This window comes from Pituophis catenifer, unplaced genomic scaffold, assembly GCF_029215685.1.
Source record: "Pituophis catenifer annectens isolate HBS135680 unplaced genomic scaffold, rPitCat1.0.hap2 SCAF_11, whole genome shotgun sequence".
Lineage (NCBI taxonomy): Eukaryota > Metazoa > Chordata > Lepidosauria > Squamata > Colubridae > Pituophis > Pituophis catenifer.
The window spans coordinates 2,340,904-2,358,417 of NW_027256891.1; the positions used below are offsets into that span (position 1 = coordinate 2,340,904).

The 17,514-nt window shown below is 47.2% G+C and overlaps 1 protein-coding gene across 1 annotated transcript; it reads left to right on the forward strand.

Annotated features, from left to right (window-relative positions):
• The first annotated feature begins 3,484 nt into the window (after positions 1–3,484).
• Positions 3,485–9,592, forward strand: GPR83 (G protein-coupled receptor 83). Its single transcript, XM_070952105.1, has 4 exons — positions 3,485–3,856; positions 5,306–5,431; positions 7,068–7,201; positions 8,956–9,592. The coding sequence occupies exons 1-4, from the start codon at positions 3,485–3,487 to the stop codon at positions 9,590–9,592; spliced, it is 1,269 nt and encodes a 422-aa protein (XP_070808206.1).
• Positions 9,593–17,514: the final 7,922 nt, after the last annotated feature.

The window sequence follows — 17,514 nt, forward strand, 5'->3', positions numbered from 1 at the left end:
CAAAGAGGCAACAAGTAGGATGTCACAGAATTCAGTCCCGATTCTGATAGTCTTCAATGCATTTATTAGGGACTTGGATGGAAAGAGGGAGGAAATGCCTATCATCTCTGTGACACAAAGCTAGGTCTGTCTAGAAAACAGAGAAACAAGAAGGGTGAGGTAGCGATATGGAAAGAAAAATCAGGTTCAGTTCCAAGCTGGGAATAAAATGGAGGCTGCTTAAGAAAGAAAGTTTATTGAATCAACAACAGCATGCAGTCTTGAGACAGCTACTGAACTCTTGGCTGGGTGAATGGATGGATTTTTGTAGAGATTCAACCTGGAAATAAGGAGGAATTTTCTGAGAGTGAGAGCAGTCAACCCATGGAACAGAAGTTGCCTTCAGAAGTTGTGGGAGCTTCATTACTGGAGGATTTCAAGAAGAGACTATTTGGATCAACTTCAGTCCGGTTTCAGGCCTGGGTACAGCACGGAAACGGCATTGGTCGCGTTGGTGGATGATCTCTGGAGGGCTCGGGGTAGGGGTTATTCCTCTATACTGGTCCTGTTAGATCTCTCAGCGGCTTTTGATACCATCGACCATGGTATCATGTTGCGCCGGCTGGAGGGACTGGGAGTGGGGGGCACCGTTTTGCGGTGGTTCTCCTCCTATCTCTCCGACCGGTCGCAATCTGTGTTGACAGGGGGGCAGCGGTCGACCCCGAGGTGCCTTGTTTGTGGGGTGCCACAAGGGTCGGTCCTCTCGCCCCTTCTGTTCAACATTTATGTGAAGCCGCTGGGTGAGATCATCTGTGGTTTTGGGGTGGAGTTCCACCAGTACGCTGATGATACTCAGCTGTACAACTCCACCCCAGACCATCCCAACGATGCCTTGGAAGTGATGTCCCAGTGCCTGGAGGCCGTGCGGGTCTGGATGGGGAGAAACAGGCTCCGACTCACCCTTCCAAGACCGAGTGGCTGTGGCTGCCGGCGTCCCGGTATAGCCAGCTGGCACCATCGCTGGCTATTGGGGGCGAATCATTGGCTCCCACGGAAAGGGCCCGCAACTTGGGTGTCCTCCTGGATGCACGGCTGTCTTTAGAAGGGCATACAATGGCTATGGCCGGGGGGGGGGCTTCTATCAGGTCCGCCTGATATGCCAGTTGCGCCCCTTTCTGGATCGGGACTCCCTACGCACGGTCACTCAAGCACTTGTCACCTCTCATCTGGACTATTGTAACGCTCTCTACATGGGGCTCCCCTTGGGGTGCACCCGGAGGCTCCAACTGGTGCAGAATGCGGCCGCGCGAGGGATTATGGGAGCAACGGGGCGCTCCCATGTGACTCCTCTCCTGCGTGAGCTACATTGGCTCCCGGTGGACTTCCGGGTGCACTTCAAGGTGTTGGTGATCACCTTTAAAGCGCTCCATGGTTTAGGGCCGGGGTATCTACGGGACTGCCTCCTGCCACCAATTGCCTCCCACCGGCCAGTTCGCTCCCACAGAGAGGGCCTCCTCAGGGTGCCGTTAGCCAGGCAATGTCGGCTGCCGACCCCCAGGGGGAGAGCCTTCTCTGTGGTAGCACCCACCCTCTGGAACAATCTACCCCCAGAGATACGAGTGATCCCAGACCTCCGGACTTTTCGTCGGGCTCTCAAAACCTATTTTTTTCAGTTAGCTGGGCTGTCCTGATTTTATGATTGGTTTTAATAATTTTGATATGGCTTTTAATTGGAATGTTTTAAATTAATGGGCCAAATTTATTTAATTATTTTGAATTTATTTTAACTTTTGTATATAAAATGTTTTATTTTTTGGCTGTTCACCGCCCTGAGTCCGAAAGGAGAAGGGCGGTATAGAAATTTGAATAAAGAAAAGAAAGTAAAGAAAGAAAGACTGGGCTTCCATTCGTCAGAAATGGTGTAGGGTCTCCTGCTTGGGCGATAGGGGTGGTGGCGGACTAGATGGCCTCCAAGGTCCCTTCCAATTCGGTTAATCTGTTAATCTCTCTTTCTCTCTGTGTGTGCGTGTGCCTGTGTAAATGCCCACGGTTTCCTTGGGCTTCTGTGTTGATTTTCTGGATGTTAGCCTCCTACCTCATGTTGTAGTTCAACAGGTAACTTGAGAGAGCAGCACTTTCACCAGAATGACTCTTGAAGGCTCAAGACGTGGCAAAAGAAACCAAATCGACTTCCTGCCTCTGTAAAGCAGATGTGTTAGCTGGCTGGGGAATTCTGGGATTGCCATGGTTGAGAAATGGTATTGTAAACACTTCCCAGCACCTTGGAATATGCGCATGGTGCCTTCCAAGGCTTCATCCAGTACTTGTCTCATAAAGCAATAGCTCATAGGGAATAAAACCGGAGGGCTGGGGGTCCTATGCCTCCTTAACTCCTCCTGTCTTTTTGGGAGGGTACAGTTTGGCAGATTTTTTTGACTAGGTTTTTTTTGGGGGGGGGAGTGGGGGGGAGGTGATCAGAGATTTAAGCAAAGGCATTTAGCTGAAGCCACTTCTTGCCTGGGGAAGGTGAGGGGTGGGGTAGATTCTGGCTTTTGGAAAAACTGGATCAAAGCTGTGACCCATCTGGAGACTGTTGGGATTTATGGTGGTCCTGGATTAAGTTCTTCCTGATTTCCAAATTCTTTATAGGAAGGGAGGGGAGCCCTCTCCAGTGGACCGCAAGGCGACCTGCAAGATCTTTGCCAACAAAAGGTTGGCAAGAAGCAGCAGCCCCCCCCCTCCCTCTTTGATCCAGCATTCCCTCTCAGGCATTTCTGTTGCCAGCACCTGTTTCTGAGCCCTGCATTCATGCTGGTGTGACTTGCTGCAACTTGTGGACAAACAATTCCTCCCCAGAGCTTGCATGCAAATGCTGGAAAGAGAGGAGGGGGGGGGAGCCAGCCCCTGAAGGAGGTTGGTCTGCCAGATCGATGGATAAGCAGCTCCCAGCAATAGCTCTGGAACGGCTTCCTTGCAACTAATTCTCTTCCCCCCCCCAGCCCCCGCCCCGCTTGTATCTGGGATTGGAAAGAAGTGGCAAAGGACACTGCTCGTGTCGCTCAGCATAACATCCGAACAGCTGCAGATACACCTAAGGCAGAGCAGGCGTCCAGCGCAGCCTGGCTTCCGAGCAGGACGTGGAAGGAGAAAAGCTGGGAAAGGATTTGCTTGCCTCCTAAGCCTTTCTGTCTTCATTCGTGGCTTTGATTGCTGGGAAAACTGACCAGCCTGGAGGAACAGAAAGCAAACTCCACACTTTTGAAGAGCTCTGCGGAGACAGGAAGCAGGAAAATCTAATGGAAATTAAAAGAAACAGACAGTAACTGTAGGAACTTAAGAGGAAGGAAACAATCACCATTCCAAGCTGGATCTGAAAAATCTGCAGGAACGTTGAGTTCAGGACAGGCACTAAAAGGAGAGAAGTTGGGAGAAGGGGGACATCCCTCCAGGTCCCCTTGATTCTGGAGAGAAGAAAACTTTTCTGTTGCCTTGTCTTCTCCCAGCCATGAACAGGCACATGTGGTTCTCTTCTCCACATGACTCCAAGTCATTCCGTTGGGTGGGAAGATCCAACAGCACCAACTCCATCCTCTTTTCATTCCACAATCGATCCTCCTTCCACGAGGACCTGGATGTAAAGCCCACAGGAGAATTCGAGAGTGGCACCGGTTACAAAGAGGAATCGCAGAGCCAGACGGTGAAAGCTCTCCTGATGGTGGCTTATTCTGCCATTATTTGCATCTCGCTTTTTGGCAATGTTGTGGTGTGCCATGTGGTGGTCAAGAACAAGAGGATGCACTCAGCCACCGGCCTTTTCATTGTCAACTTGGCTGCAGCCGATATCCTGATCACCCTCCTGAACATGCCTTTCACCCTGGTAAGTAACCCTGGCCCCACAATCGCCTTCCTGAAGAGGGCCCCCCAATGTAGACTCCTCCATTGAAAGACCGGGCCAGTCGCTGGGGCTCAGGATTCCGCAGGGAGAGTTCTAGAGAAGTCCAATGGATTTGGGGTCCTTCCTTCCTTCCTTTTTGCCCAAGGCACCAGGACTTAAAGCTTAGGAAAAGCACCTCAGCTCTGAAAAAGTGTTTCGTTTGCCAAACATTTTTGCTAGAAGAGGAGACTGTGAGATCTGAAAAGATGTAGTCTTGAGAAATTGTTGAAGGTCACCTCCTGGATTAGCCTTGTTTTGCTTTGTTCAAGTCCGTGATCCAGTCCATCTTATTATACTCCCAAGTAGACCATTCAAAGAACAGAGAGGAATGGATGAGAAAGAGAGTTTGGAGGAGGGTGGTCCTTCAAAGTTGAAGCTGTGATGTGTTTTCTTGAGGAGAATGATGGGGCTTAAGATCCTATGCACTTGGAAGTCATTGGGCTGTGTAAGGCTGCTCCAGGCTTGGTCTTTGCAGAAATTGTGCTATGCTGAAGGCATTCCAGAAACATTGCCCCTCTCCCATGGAATTCTCCTTCCAATCCCCACCTCCACCAAAATCTCCCCAGGAAATGGGATGTCCACTAGCTCCTTTTTTTGAGGGCTTTCATGGTGACCTGAGTAAGATTGTGACCTTTGCCTGGTCCCACCTGAGCACCGAAAGTTGACGTGGCATCCTAAAGATGGGAGGAACCTTTCTTCCTAGATGTTTGAGTTTGTGGTGTGAATAGCTGTAACAACAGCCTATGAAGTCTGGGTGGTTGGGTTCATACCCAACACCCAGGTGCCCAAAACAACTTGCTCTGCTCACAGGCAGTGCATTCTTCACCAAGGTCTGAGCCACGCCACCTGTGATCAATCAGTGTTCAATAGTTTATTCAATTAATGAGTGGGTGGGTTTCTCTCAATCTGTTGCATTACAAGCTATCCATTTTAACAGAGTCCGGTTAATTCAGTGAGCAGTTGAGTTTAGATGTTCAGCTGTTTCTCCCAGCCTAATGTACCCAGTAAGTCTGCTTTGAGAAGACTTAAAGCAGAGGTCCCCCACTCCTGGGCCTTGCCCCAGTACTGGGCTGTGGCTTGTTTGGAACTGGCCACAGAAGCAGTGGGCATGCACACCTGTGCACGCAGCTGCATTTGTGTGAGCAGCAGGCGAGTGTACATGTGTGCCCAGCTCCATTTGTGTGAGTGGCAGGTGATGAGCAGCTCATGCGCATGCCTGCCACATGTGCAAACGGAGCTGCACGTGTGCCTGCTGCTCATGTGAAACCATCCCCTCTCAAAAGGGGATGGCTGCTGTACCATCTGGCTTCTGCTGGAGGAGAGGCACGGGACAAGCCCAAGGGGAGCCTGCCTTAGACCTGATTCTAGGCGGAGACTAACTTTCTCTTCTAGGTGCGCTTTGTCAGCAGTACCTGGGTTTTTGGAAAACTGATGTGCCATATAAGTCGCTTTGTCCAGTATTGCTCCATCCACGTGTCCGCACTGACCTTTGCCGCCATTGCTCTGGACCGTCACCAGGTAAGGGCCACTCTAGAATCTCTTCTGGGAACTATCTATCTATCTATCTATCTATCTATTTATTTATTTATTTATTTATTTATTGGTTCGGTTTATATGCTGCCCTTCTCCAGAGACTCAGGACAGCTTACAATGCGTTAAGCAATAGCCTTTATACTTTTGTATATACCTGCTTAGTAGGGCTTTCGCCCCCCCCTCCGAGCGGTGTTCTATTTTATACAAAGACAGCTTATTGCCCCCACAAACTGGGTCCTCATTTTACCTACCTCGAAAGGATGGAAGGCTGAGTCAACCTTGAGCCTGGTGAGAATTGAACTCGCAGTAATTGCAGGCAGCTGGCAGCTAAGTGCTACTTTAACAGCAGTTTAGTCCACTGCACCACCAAGGCTCCTTTAAAAAATCTCTAAACTCTTTGTTTCAATTTTCAAAACATCTCACAATGTAAGCAATCCTCGACTTACGAACATGCATTCAGTGACCTTTCAAAGTTACAACAGCACTGAAAAAAAAGTAATTTATGATCATTTTTCATACTTACGACCAAGGCAACATCCTCATAGTCACAGTTGGGACACTTGGCCACTGGCTCATTATTACGGCTGCTGTGTCCCAAGGACACGCGATTCTCTTTTGCGACCTTTGTTGGCAAACAAAGTCAACAGGGAAGCCAGATTCACTTAACAGCCCTGTGACTAACTTAATGACTGCAGTGATTCACTTAACAACGAGGGCAAGAAAGGTCATAACATGGAGCAAAACTCATTTAACAACTGCCTCGTTTAGCAACAGAAATGTTGGGCTCAATTATGGTCATTAAGTCAAGAACCACCTTTAATACATCCTTTAAAAAATACCTATAATGTAAAAATTAAGCAGCAGTGTAATAATGTACCTATATTACTATTGTACAATTAAAAATGTAGTTTAGAATAGGTACACACTGCTCTATTTTTATTATGTGTGTGTATGTGTATTTATATATGAGAAAGAAAAAATGAAATGAATCTATTAGATTGCCTATGAAAAAAATCAGAAAGGAAATAATAAAAAAAAAACTTCTCCCAAATGTTAAAAAAAAAAGTTTTATGCTAGAACTAAAAATTAAAACATTTGAATTTCTAAGCCATCATGATATATAAATATAAAAGTAGGCAGGGAAGAAAGGAAGGAAGGAAGGAAGGAAGGAAGGAAGGAAGGAAGGAAGGAAGGAAGGAAGGAAGGAAGGAAGGACGGACCTTACTGTCTTCAATTTTTTGGTGATCCACTTTTAAACACGTTTTGAACCAAGGCCCAGCAGAATCACATGTGCTGATCTTGCCTCTTTACTGCCCCAAACTCAGACTCAGCTCTGCACTAAGAGAATATCTTGTTCTGCAGCTGGAATAAATGGTGCAGCTGCAGCTGGGGAAGGGAAGGCATCCCACCAGAAGATGCTGATTATTAGTGGAAGTGGATTCACCAAGATTGAAATGAACTTGCCCTGAAGCGTTGACCATCGGGGTTCACAGGGACATCCCAAAGGCCGTCAAAAAGGTCAAGCTCATACACACAACTCTGAACCGTAGACACCCCTTTTGTGCTACCTGGTTGGGTGCTTGACGGGGTTTCCGCCTGCTTAACTCTGACTCTCTTTTAGGCTATCATGCATCCCTTCAAGCCCCGAATGTCCCTCGTGAAAGGAGGGTTGTGCATCCTGGCCATTTGGGTGATGGCCAGTTGCTTCTCTCTGCCCTACGCCATCCACCAGAACCTCGTGAGGCTGCCTTACGGGTAAGACTGACCAAGGTCACCAAAGAGAAAAAGGAAGGCCTCTCATCCGCCACCACTCTCAACATCAGAAATGATGGACAAGGATTGGGGAGGGATTGAAACCTTCTCCCCAGGCACTTCCCACGGGGGAGAGGCTTGTACTGTGACACTGCGCTGGCCTTTGTGCAGATTTTGGTACACACCAGTGGTGAAATCTAAAATTTGTTACTACCAGTTCTGTGGGCGTGGCTTAGTGGGAGGGTGTAATGTGACTGGATGGGCGTGGCCAATTTTTTTTTTACTTTTAAAACTATTTTTTACATGTAAAAAAATGCTTTCGAAAGGCTCTGACGATCCCAGCTGAGTTGCCTGATCATCAGAGGGCTTTTAAAAAACCCTCTGCCGATCAGGCAACTCAGCTGGGCTCGTCAGAGCTTGGATCGTCAGAGGCATTTAAAAGAAAAAAAGCCTCTGATGATCGCCCAGCTGGGCATGGGGGGCGGGGGCAGGGATTTTTGCTACCGGTTCTCCGAACTGCCCGCCGCCATCACTACCTACTTGCCCGATCCGATCCGAACCGGGAGCATTTCATGCCTGGTACACACCCTTCTGACATGCCTTTCATGCGTATGATTCTGTGTTGTGTTTGGCATTCCCGAGAATGCATGTACTATATGTGTAGAGGAGATCCACTTTGGTGTAAAACACCAGCCTAGAAACTAGGACATCGTTGAGTTTCTGGCCCTGGTTTAGGCACAGAAGCCAGCCAGGTGACCTTGGGCCGGTCACTCACTCTCAGCCCCAGGAAGAAGGCAAGGGCAAACCGTTTGTGAAAATCTTGCGAAGAAAACGTCAGAGGCGAGTCCAGGTGTTTCCTAAGAATCAAGACAGACTCAAAGGCACAAACACACACACAAATGCACAGAGTATGTGTATATATTTATATATTTAAATTTCCATAACATATCTTGAATGGTTTAATAGTCAAAATTAAACCCAATAATGTTTTAAAAATTAACATATGAATGGATGGAAAAATACAAGTAAAGCCTTGCTATTCACGCATCTTTGCTTCATATTTGGTAAGTGCATATTTCAAAATAATTTGGAAGTGATTGCAATTGTCTGTCCCCTGTTTCTAAAGAGGTAATGCAATTGCCTCTCCCCTTCTTTTCAAGCTATTACGCAAACCTGAAAGAAAAAAACGATTCCTGATTTAAGGAATTCAGCCATAAAAGATTCTTTCCAAGTAGCTTTTTCTCCCAGGCTTCTGCTGTGTTCATGCAAGATCAAAAAGCATTTCTTCCAAATGATCTGCAAAGCACGGGCAGCTCTCTTTTATCCTGACAGAGTCCAAGCTGAGATCCAGTCGGTAAAAAATTGATAATAATCAGGCAATACAATTAACTGTTGGACTCATTGATTGTAACATGGTATGAGTAACAATTTAAAAAATAATTTCATCTAAGTACTGGTATCTATGTTTTTGAAAATTGCTTGTGCCTCTATTAACTTCGTCCACCAAATAATTTTGGCCAAAATCTTTACAAAACGATACTTTTGCCAGTTGCATCAGAAATTGCTCTCAGTGATTTGTCTGATTCGTCTGAACGGGTGAACTGACGAAAGAGGAGCTGTGTTGTCCATCCTCTTTCAAGCAGAAAATGAGAGGAGATAGAAAGGAGACTTGATCCCTGCCACCTGTGTGCAAGGATGGACCTTTCAAAGGGCAACATCTTCCACTAAACATGGTTTCATCATCTTCTGTCTTCCAGAAACAGGACCATCCGGATGGCGTGCCTCTCCAGCTTCCCTCCTCCGACAGCTCTCTACTGGAAGTACTTGGACATGGCCACTTTTGTGCTTCTGTATCTCCTGCCCTTGGCAGTGACCTCCGTCACTTACATATCAGTGGCCAAGAAACTCTGGATGAGGAACGCCATTGGCGATGTGACCATGGACCAATATTATGCCCAGCAGCGGAAAAAGAAGATGACCCTGAGGATGTTGATGGTGGTCGTGATGGTGTTTGGGGTCTGCTGGTTCCCCCTGAATTGCTACTTGATCCTCATGTCCAGCCAAACCATCGATCGCAACAATGGCCTTTACTTTGCTTTCCACTGGTTTGCCATGAGTAGTGCCTGCTACAACCCCTTCATTTACTGCTGGCTCAATGAAGGTTTCCGCACAGAACTCAGGGCCCTGCTGGGAATGTGCTGTAAGAAGCAGGCTTCCAGCAGTCAGTCCCTGCGGTCCCTATCGGCTGCCTTCAGGCTCACCTGGGATGGCATTAATTGCTGCAAACAAGAGGCCGCCACTCAGCGGACAAGGGAGTCGTCTCACAGGAACTCTGCACAGACGGACATCTCTATTGTCGAGTTGATCACAACAGGCAGCTTGAATGTGGAATGAAGCAGCCTCACTCCAGTTTAGTAACACTTCTGTAGTTGGGTCATCTACTGTCCAGCCCTTTGCCACACCCACATCTCGGGCTTTCTGACAAGAATTTATCACATCAGCATTACACGAGTGGACATCACTTTAGGTTGCTGCTTTCCATGAGTGATGGGGAAAATTGCAGTCCAAAAGCCTTGACGTCAGTGTTGATACCTTCATTGTCTGGAGCCCAACCCAGTGTTTCATGAAGTGTTTCTCGGGCCTGACTGCTTTACGATACGTGGACTTCAACTCCCAGAATTTCTCCAGCCAGCATGGAGAAGTCCCCGTAACTTAAAGTGGCCAAAGTTGAGAAACGCTGGTTTTAACAAGTCATTATTTTGAAAGAAAATAATCTGCAGACCAAAATGATGTAGATAAACATTGGGCAGAAGAAGAGGCAGCTTTCTCTGTGCTTTGCCTAAAAGAAAGCTACAGATTTGAACACCCATTTGTGACTGAAATAAATCAAGCTGGGGAGCTTCAGAGGCCTCAGCAGGGACAGAATTCGCTTTCAGGTGAGAAGGTCTGGAAATTCACTTCATTATTTTTAGGAAACACTCGGTGGCAGGAGCAGGAGGTAAAAGTAGCAGCAGCCCACAATTCCTGGGGCAAGGCTGGGATTTTTCACCCACTTGGGAGGGGGTAGGTTTTGAGCAATGACTTCAGTCTCAAAGTGATAGCAATTATGATGCGATACTTAAATTTGGTGGTGCTTTTGGAAAAGCGGCCACAGGAAAGGGATCTTGTGGAATCAAACGCAGGACCCCACAACCAATAATCACGGTTCACTGCAGAATTTATTTACTCAGCGTGCCCTGGAGGAATTCCCTGGGGAAAACCATGGGAAGGACTGCCGCAAGCAAAAGGACACACTCACATTTATACATTGCAGGAAAGGTGGAGAAAATGATGCAGTTATACGTATGCATAGGCAACGGGTAATGTAAGCACCGATATTTATAATTCGCTTTAACAAAACTCATGTTACTGCTCCATCCTTCTCCTATTACAATCCTCAAGAAAGAGTTATTGTCTTAATAAAAAGAACCACAGCCATTAAGTTGCCATAGCAATTTTGATAAAGCGTACTGAGAGCCAAGCCCTTCAATCAGCACACATTCCTTCCTGTGTTTTTCTCTTGCTAACATTTCTGACCCCAAAGAACGCAGCATACACAAAGTCTGTACGAACCTTAGTTTACTAAAATAAAATCAGGGTTTATTTTTCAAACAAAGGCTCTTAATTAACTTTCTTAACAGCCTGCAAAAATCCAAAGAATAAATAATCTTAATCTTACTATGGTTGGCAGAAAGCCCAGAAGCAATTTGCAGAGAACTAAGATCAAGGAGAGTGAACGAAGTTGTTCCCTGCAAATTGCTTCAGTCAGCGTTCCTCCTTAAATAAGCTAAGGGAGTGGCCAATTAGCCCCAAGCCTTACTCTCGAGGAGACCTCCTCCTGAGGAGCCACTCCTGCCTTTTGGCAGCTCTGCGCGCCTGTGCATCGAGAAGAGGCTCCTCCTCTTCATCCTCTTCACTTAAGGGAGCTTCTGGAGGTTCTGAAGGCCCTGGCTGAATCCCCGCCTCTGGCACCGCATCTTCTCCGGCCTCCTCACTGTCCGACTCGAGTGCCAGCTGCACAGGCTGCTGGTGCAGCACCACACCAGCCTCCTCGCTGTCTGAATCAGCTACAATCTGCACAGGCCGCTGACGGGCCACAACAAATGGTAACTACCATGGTGCAATCAACCTGGTTTTTAAGTGCATCATATATGCAGCACCCTTAAAAACACGGGCAGAGCATTGATCCCTTCATCATGGTCACCACCATCTTGTGGTGTGATGTCCCGCTGCCTGGAGGCCGTGCGGGTCTGGATGGGGAGGAACAGGCTCAGACTCAACCCTTCCAAGACCGAGTGGTTGTGGCTTCCGGCATCCCGATATAGTCAGCAGGTGCCATCGCTGACTATTGGGGGTGAATCTTTGCCCCCCACAGAGAGGGCTCGCAATCTGGGTGTCCTCCTGGACGCACGGCTGTCTTTAGAAGAGCATATGACGGCCGTGGCCAGGGGGGCCTTTTATCAGGTTTGCCTGATCCACCAGTTGCAGCCCTTTCTGGACCGGGACGCCTTGCGCACGGTCACTCATGCCCTTGTCACCTCCCGGCTGTACTATTGTAATGCTCTCTACATGGGGCTCCCCTTGAAGAGCACTCGGAGGCTGCAGCTGGTCCAGAATGCAGCCGCGCGGGTGGTTATGGGCGCAACTCGTTGTGCCCACGTAACACCCCTCCTGCGCGAGCTGCACTGGCTCCCAGTGGTCTTCCGGGTGTGATTCAAGGTGTTGGTTACCACCTTTAAAGCACTCCATGGCATTGGACCCCGGTCCCTTCGAGACCGTCTTCTGCCACCAATAGCCTCCCACCGACCAGTCCGCTCCCACAGAGAGGGTCTCCTCAGGGTGCCATCAGCCAAGTTATGTCGGCTGGCAACACCCAGGGGGAGGGCCTTCTCTGTGGGAGCCCCAACCCTGTGGAATGAACTGCCCCCGGAAATACGTAAGATCTCCGACCTCCGGGTGTTCCGCTGCGCACTGAAGACCCTGTTATTCCGCCAGGCAGGGCTGTCAATATAATAATTTTAAATTGGGGTATTTTAATTTTTGGGGTTTTAAATCGGCCAAATCTATTTAATTATTTTAATTTTTAATTATTGTTGTGTCTTGTGTTTTTAAATTGGCTGTACACCGCCCTGAGTCCTTCGGGAGAAGGGCGGTATAGAAATAAAATTATTATTATTATTACTATTATTATTATTATTATTATTATTATTATTATTATTATTATTATTATTATTATTATCTTGAATATTTTTACCCTCCTCAGCAGATAGCCCTAGCTCAGAGGAACTTGTTCTGGATTGGGACCACGTGCTCGCCCATCAAAATTTCAGCTGTAGCAAAGGAAGCCCCACTCTTCTGCCTTCGGCCATTCCTTGTACGGCTGAAGACACCAGTTCCCCAAATCCCCCAGGATGGGACTTGATTAGAGCAAAAGATTGCAGAGGAAGGAAAACGAAGAGCCTTAAAGTGCACCTTCCCAAAGAATAGAACTCTGTGCAAACATCATACAGAGGACTAGAAACATGCTGTTTCTACACTGTGAAAGCTTCCCTCCCAAGGAAGTCGGCCTAGTCATTGTGCTGCAGATCAGAAGGGTATTTCTGGATCAGAAATGTCCACCTCTTCAGCCAAGATGGATGGCTTTGAGAAGCCTGGATAGCTCACAAAGGAAGATGCTCACAAAGCCATGGTGGAGATCGGGTGTGAAAGGCTGACCCTCCCATGAACAGTTGTGATGTCTCAACATTGCTGATGGTGCAGAAGCCCATCATGCTGACATGGCCAACCGAAGGGATGAAACAGAGGCACAGTACTTTGGTCTGCAGAAATATTACTTCAATCCACCAGGGAGATGCCCCCCCCCCCAACAAGCTTCCTTCTCCACATTCCTTTGCCTCTGAGCAGAACTGGATCCTTTCGGATCATTCTACCTGATCTCTTCTCATGGCACAAATTTCATTCAGAGAACTTAAACTGTGACCGTGGCTTTTGCTACTAAAGCTGGTATCCTTTCCTAAATAAAGCAACTTCAGATTAAGATAAAACTCTGCAGATCTTTTGCTGTTTCATCGGTTCAGTTTGCAAAAAAGGCTCTACTTGGTTTTTATTCTTCTCATATGATTTTTACTTATCAGAGTTGCATTTAATACAGGAACCCTGTCTGGGAGCCCATTCTGAATCCAGAGTCACTGGGAGTTAGGCAGTATATAAATTCAATTTATATGTTCTTCACATAGAAAATCAGATGTTCAGGTTGGATTTGGCATTTTTGTCTATCTATTAAGTTCTTTCCAAGGGATGTGAATGTTTGATAGTGTTAAAGGTCTCACTGCAGGATGTCAGCTGTTCTGAGTAAAGCTGCCTTTTGCAAATGACTGACAGCAAATTTGTCAATTCCAATGGTGTTCCAGTCCAGTTGTTTTGGGATTGCACCCAAGGCGCCTATTGGTACTATAATGGGTAGTTGCACAGTCAGCCAGAAGTTTAGATTGGATTTGGCATTTTTGTCTACAGTACCTATTACTCTATATCACAACAATGTGAAGTTATAGTTGCCAATTCTTCAGCTGGTGTTGGTCTTCATAAATATCAGGTTCTTCCTAAGAACCAAGTATTGTTGTAATATATGCATAGTATATGTGTGGATCCAAGCAGTGTGACCCTTTGTAACTGGCCAATGGGAATTTTGTCAACATGCAGGATTTTTGGGTAAGGCGCTCAACTGTGATGATAACTATCAGGATCACCACAATTTTCAACTTCACTTTCCAGATCTTAATACTTTGTGAGCTTCTCCAATTCTTTGCCATCTATTCTACCATCCCCTGGTATCCCCACATCCATTATCTTGCTGGTTTGCTTCCCCTTCCAACAAATAGCAATATAGCACTTAGACTTATGTACCGCTTCACAATGCTTTAGAGCCCTCTCTAGGTGGTTTACAGAGTCAGCGTATTGTCACCAACTATCTGAGTCCTCATTTTACTGACCACAGAAGGGTGGAAGGCTGAGTCAACCTTCAGACGGTCAGGATTAAATTAGATTAGATTAGATTAGATTAGATTAGAATAGAATAGAATAGAATAGAATAGAATAGAATAGAATAGAATAGAATAGAATAGAATAGAATAGAATAAGAGAGTTGGAAGGGACCTTGGAGGTCTTCTAGTCCAACCCCCTGCCCAGCCAGGAAACCCTACACTACTTCAGACAAATGGTTGTCCAACATCTTCTTAAAAATTTCCAGTGTTGGAGCATTCACAACTTCTGCAGGCAAGTCGTTCCACTGATTAATTGTTCTAACTGATTAAACTGCCAAACTGCTCGTAATTGGCAGTCAGCAGAATTAACCTGCATTCTAACCACTGTGACACCACTGTCCCCAAATCCTCAGGTTTGGCAAAGACAGCAGAACAGAATAACAGTTGGAAGGGACCTCCAACCCCCTCCTCAAGCAGGAAAACCCTCCAGTGTTGGAGCATTCACAACTTCTGCAGGCAAGTTGTTCCACTGATGAATTGTTCCAGCTTCCAAAATAAATCCAGCTTCATATAAACAATAATCTGGGAAAGCACTCTCTCTTTCTATTGTAATGCTCTCTACATGGGGCTCCCCTTGAAGAGCACTTGGAGGCTCCAACTGGTCTAGAATGCGGCCGCGCGGGTGGTTATGGGCGCAACTCGTTGTGCCCACGTGACACCCCTCCTACACTAGCTGCACTGGCTCCCAGTGGTCTTCCGGGTGCAATTCAAGGTGTTGGTCACCACCTTTAAAGCGCTCCATGGCAAAGGACCCAGGTACCTTCGAGATCGACTTCTGCCACCAATAGCCTCCCACCGGCCAGTCCGCTCCCACAGAGAGGGTCTCCTCAGGGTGCCATCGGCCAAGTTATGTCGGCTGGCGACACCCAGGGGGAGGGCCTTCTCTGTGGGAGCCCCAGCCCTGTGGAATGAACTGCCCCCGGAAATACGTAAGATCTCCGACCTCCGGGTATTTTGCTGCGCTCTGAAGACCCTGTTGTTCCGCCAGGCCGGGCTATTAACATAACGTTTTAAATTGGGGTATTTTAAATTTCTGGGATTTTTAATTGGAGCCTAACTATTTAATGATTTTAAATTTTAATTATTGTTTTGTTTCTGTGTTTTTAAATAGGCTGTACACCGCCCTGAGTCCTTCGGGAGAAGGGCGGTATAGAAATAAAATTATTCTTATTCTTCTTATTCTTATTCTAAGTCTTATCAGATGCCCTATTTTAATTAGATTCTCTGCAAGTTGGGGGGGGGAGAGCATATAACGGCTGTGGCCAGGGGGACTTTTTATCAGGTTCGCCTGATCCACCAGTTGTGTCCCTTTCTGAATCGGGATGCCTTATGCATGGTCACTCATGCCCTCGTCATGTCCCGCTTGGACTACTGTAATGCTCTCTACATGGGGCTCCCCTTGAGGAGCACCCGGAGGCTCCAACTGGTCCAGAACGCGGCCGCACAGGTGGTTATGGGGGCGACTCGGAGCTCCCATGTAACACCTCTCCTGTGCGAGCTGCACTGGCTCCCAGTGGTCTTCTGGATGCGCTTCAAGGTCTTGGTTACCACCTTTAGAGTGCTCCATGGCTTAGGACCCGGGTATTTACGAGACCGCCTTCTGCCGCTGGTAGCCTCCCACCAACCAGTACGCTCCCACAGAGAGGAGCTCCTCAGGGTGCCATTGGCCAAACAATGCCGGCTGGCGGCCCCCAGGGGGAGAGCCTTCTCTGTGGGGGCACCTACCCTCTGGAACAAGCTGCCCCCGGAGATACGGCGGATCCCAGATCTGCGCACCTTCCGCCGTGCCTTAAAGACCTTTCTGTTTCATCAAGCCGGGCTGACCTGACCTAACTTTTTAAAATTGTTTTAATTTTAAATTGTTAAATTATGGGTTTTAATATAGGGGTGTTTTAACTGTGGGCCAAATTAATTTAATTGGATTTTAATATTGTTTTAAATTTTGTATTTTTTTGTATTTTATCTGCTGGCTGTTCACTGTCCCGAGTCCTTCGGGAGAAGGGTGGTATACAAATATAATAAACATAACATAACACAAAAAACCTAGGCCCAGCCAACCACTGAAATGGACTATGGAGTGCCATTCTGTGCTGTTTACAATTCTCTGGTCTGAAGTCACCTGGAGATTCAGAAGTAATTTCCAGGAAAAAACACCATTGCTCAAATGCTATGAACTCCTGCCTCTGGCTGAAGACCTGGGAGAGAAATGCAAGTATTTCACGCAATGATAAGCAGGCTTAATGATCGTAATGCTTGCCAGGAAGTCGCTGCAGAAGAAAGAGACACAGAAAGATTAGCCCAGAGTCGGATGTCGTTGGTATAAATACACTCCAGACCGGATTCACAATGTATGGCGAGACACACTTTCTACAAACTAATTAATGATGAGCAGAAAACAGGCTGCTTCGTGGTCCAGAATGGCTGCGTTTACACAACACATTTAACTTGTTTACTGACCTGAACAATTCTCTGGGTTTCCACAGTGCTGCGAATCCCAAGCCAATGAAATATGTTGCCTTCACATCTCCAAAACAAACCAGGGAAAAACTGCTTTAGACCTGATTTACTCTGCGTCACGCGCACAGTCACTGCCAAAGGTGGAATTTTCATCATGCTGCCACTGCTGACTTGTTTAAGCGGACCTGAGGACACCCTGGCCGTTGCCTTTCCCAAATACAGGTCTTCTCCAGATTGGCTGATCCCCTTTAAAGAGTTCTGCCAGCAATCCAGCTGCAGGAAGCCTGCACAGAAGCTCAAAAGCCGTTGGGGGCAAAGGCGGCAAGCTGGGAGGCAAAGGCCACTTCTGACCTTCCAGATGTGATTCTCTCCTCTCCCCATGGTCTGGTCCTGCCATCCGGACCACAGCTTAGTCCTCTGGTTCAAGCACCCTCTTCTGCTCACCTGATTTTGCCCATTGTATGCAAAGGCTTTTTTCTCACCTGCAGGTGACAATTGCTGGGAGAGAAATGAAGCCTAAGGAATCCCACGACCCCTTCCTTCATTTGTCCCCTACACAGAACCAGGATTGGCAATGAGGGCAGCACAATTTATGCTGGCATCCTTTTCGACTGTCTGGCTGGGCCCTGAGAGCCCCCTAGGGCACAACGAGGCTCTTAATGGGCAGTTGGAAGGTTGCTGCGTTGTCCTTCCTTCAAACTTGCTCCTTATTTATTGGAGATTATTTCCAAACTTCAATGCAGTGAAACTCTGGAAGACATCCACATGAAAGTTGACATG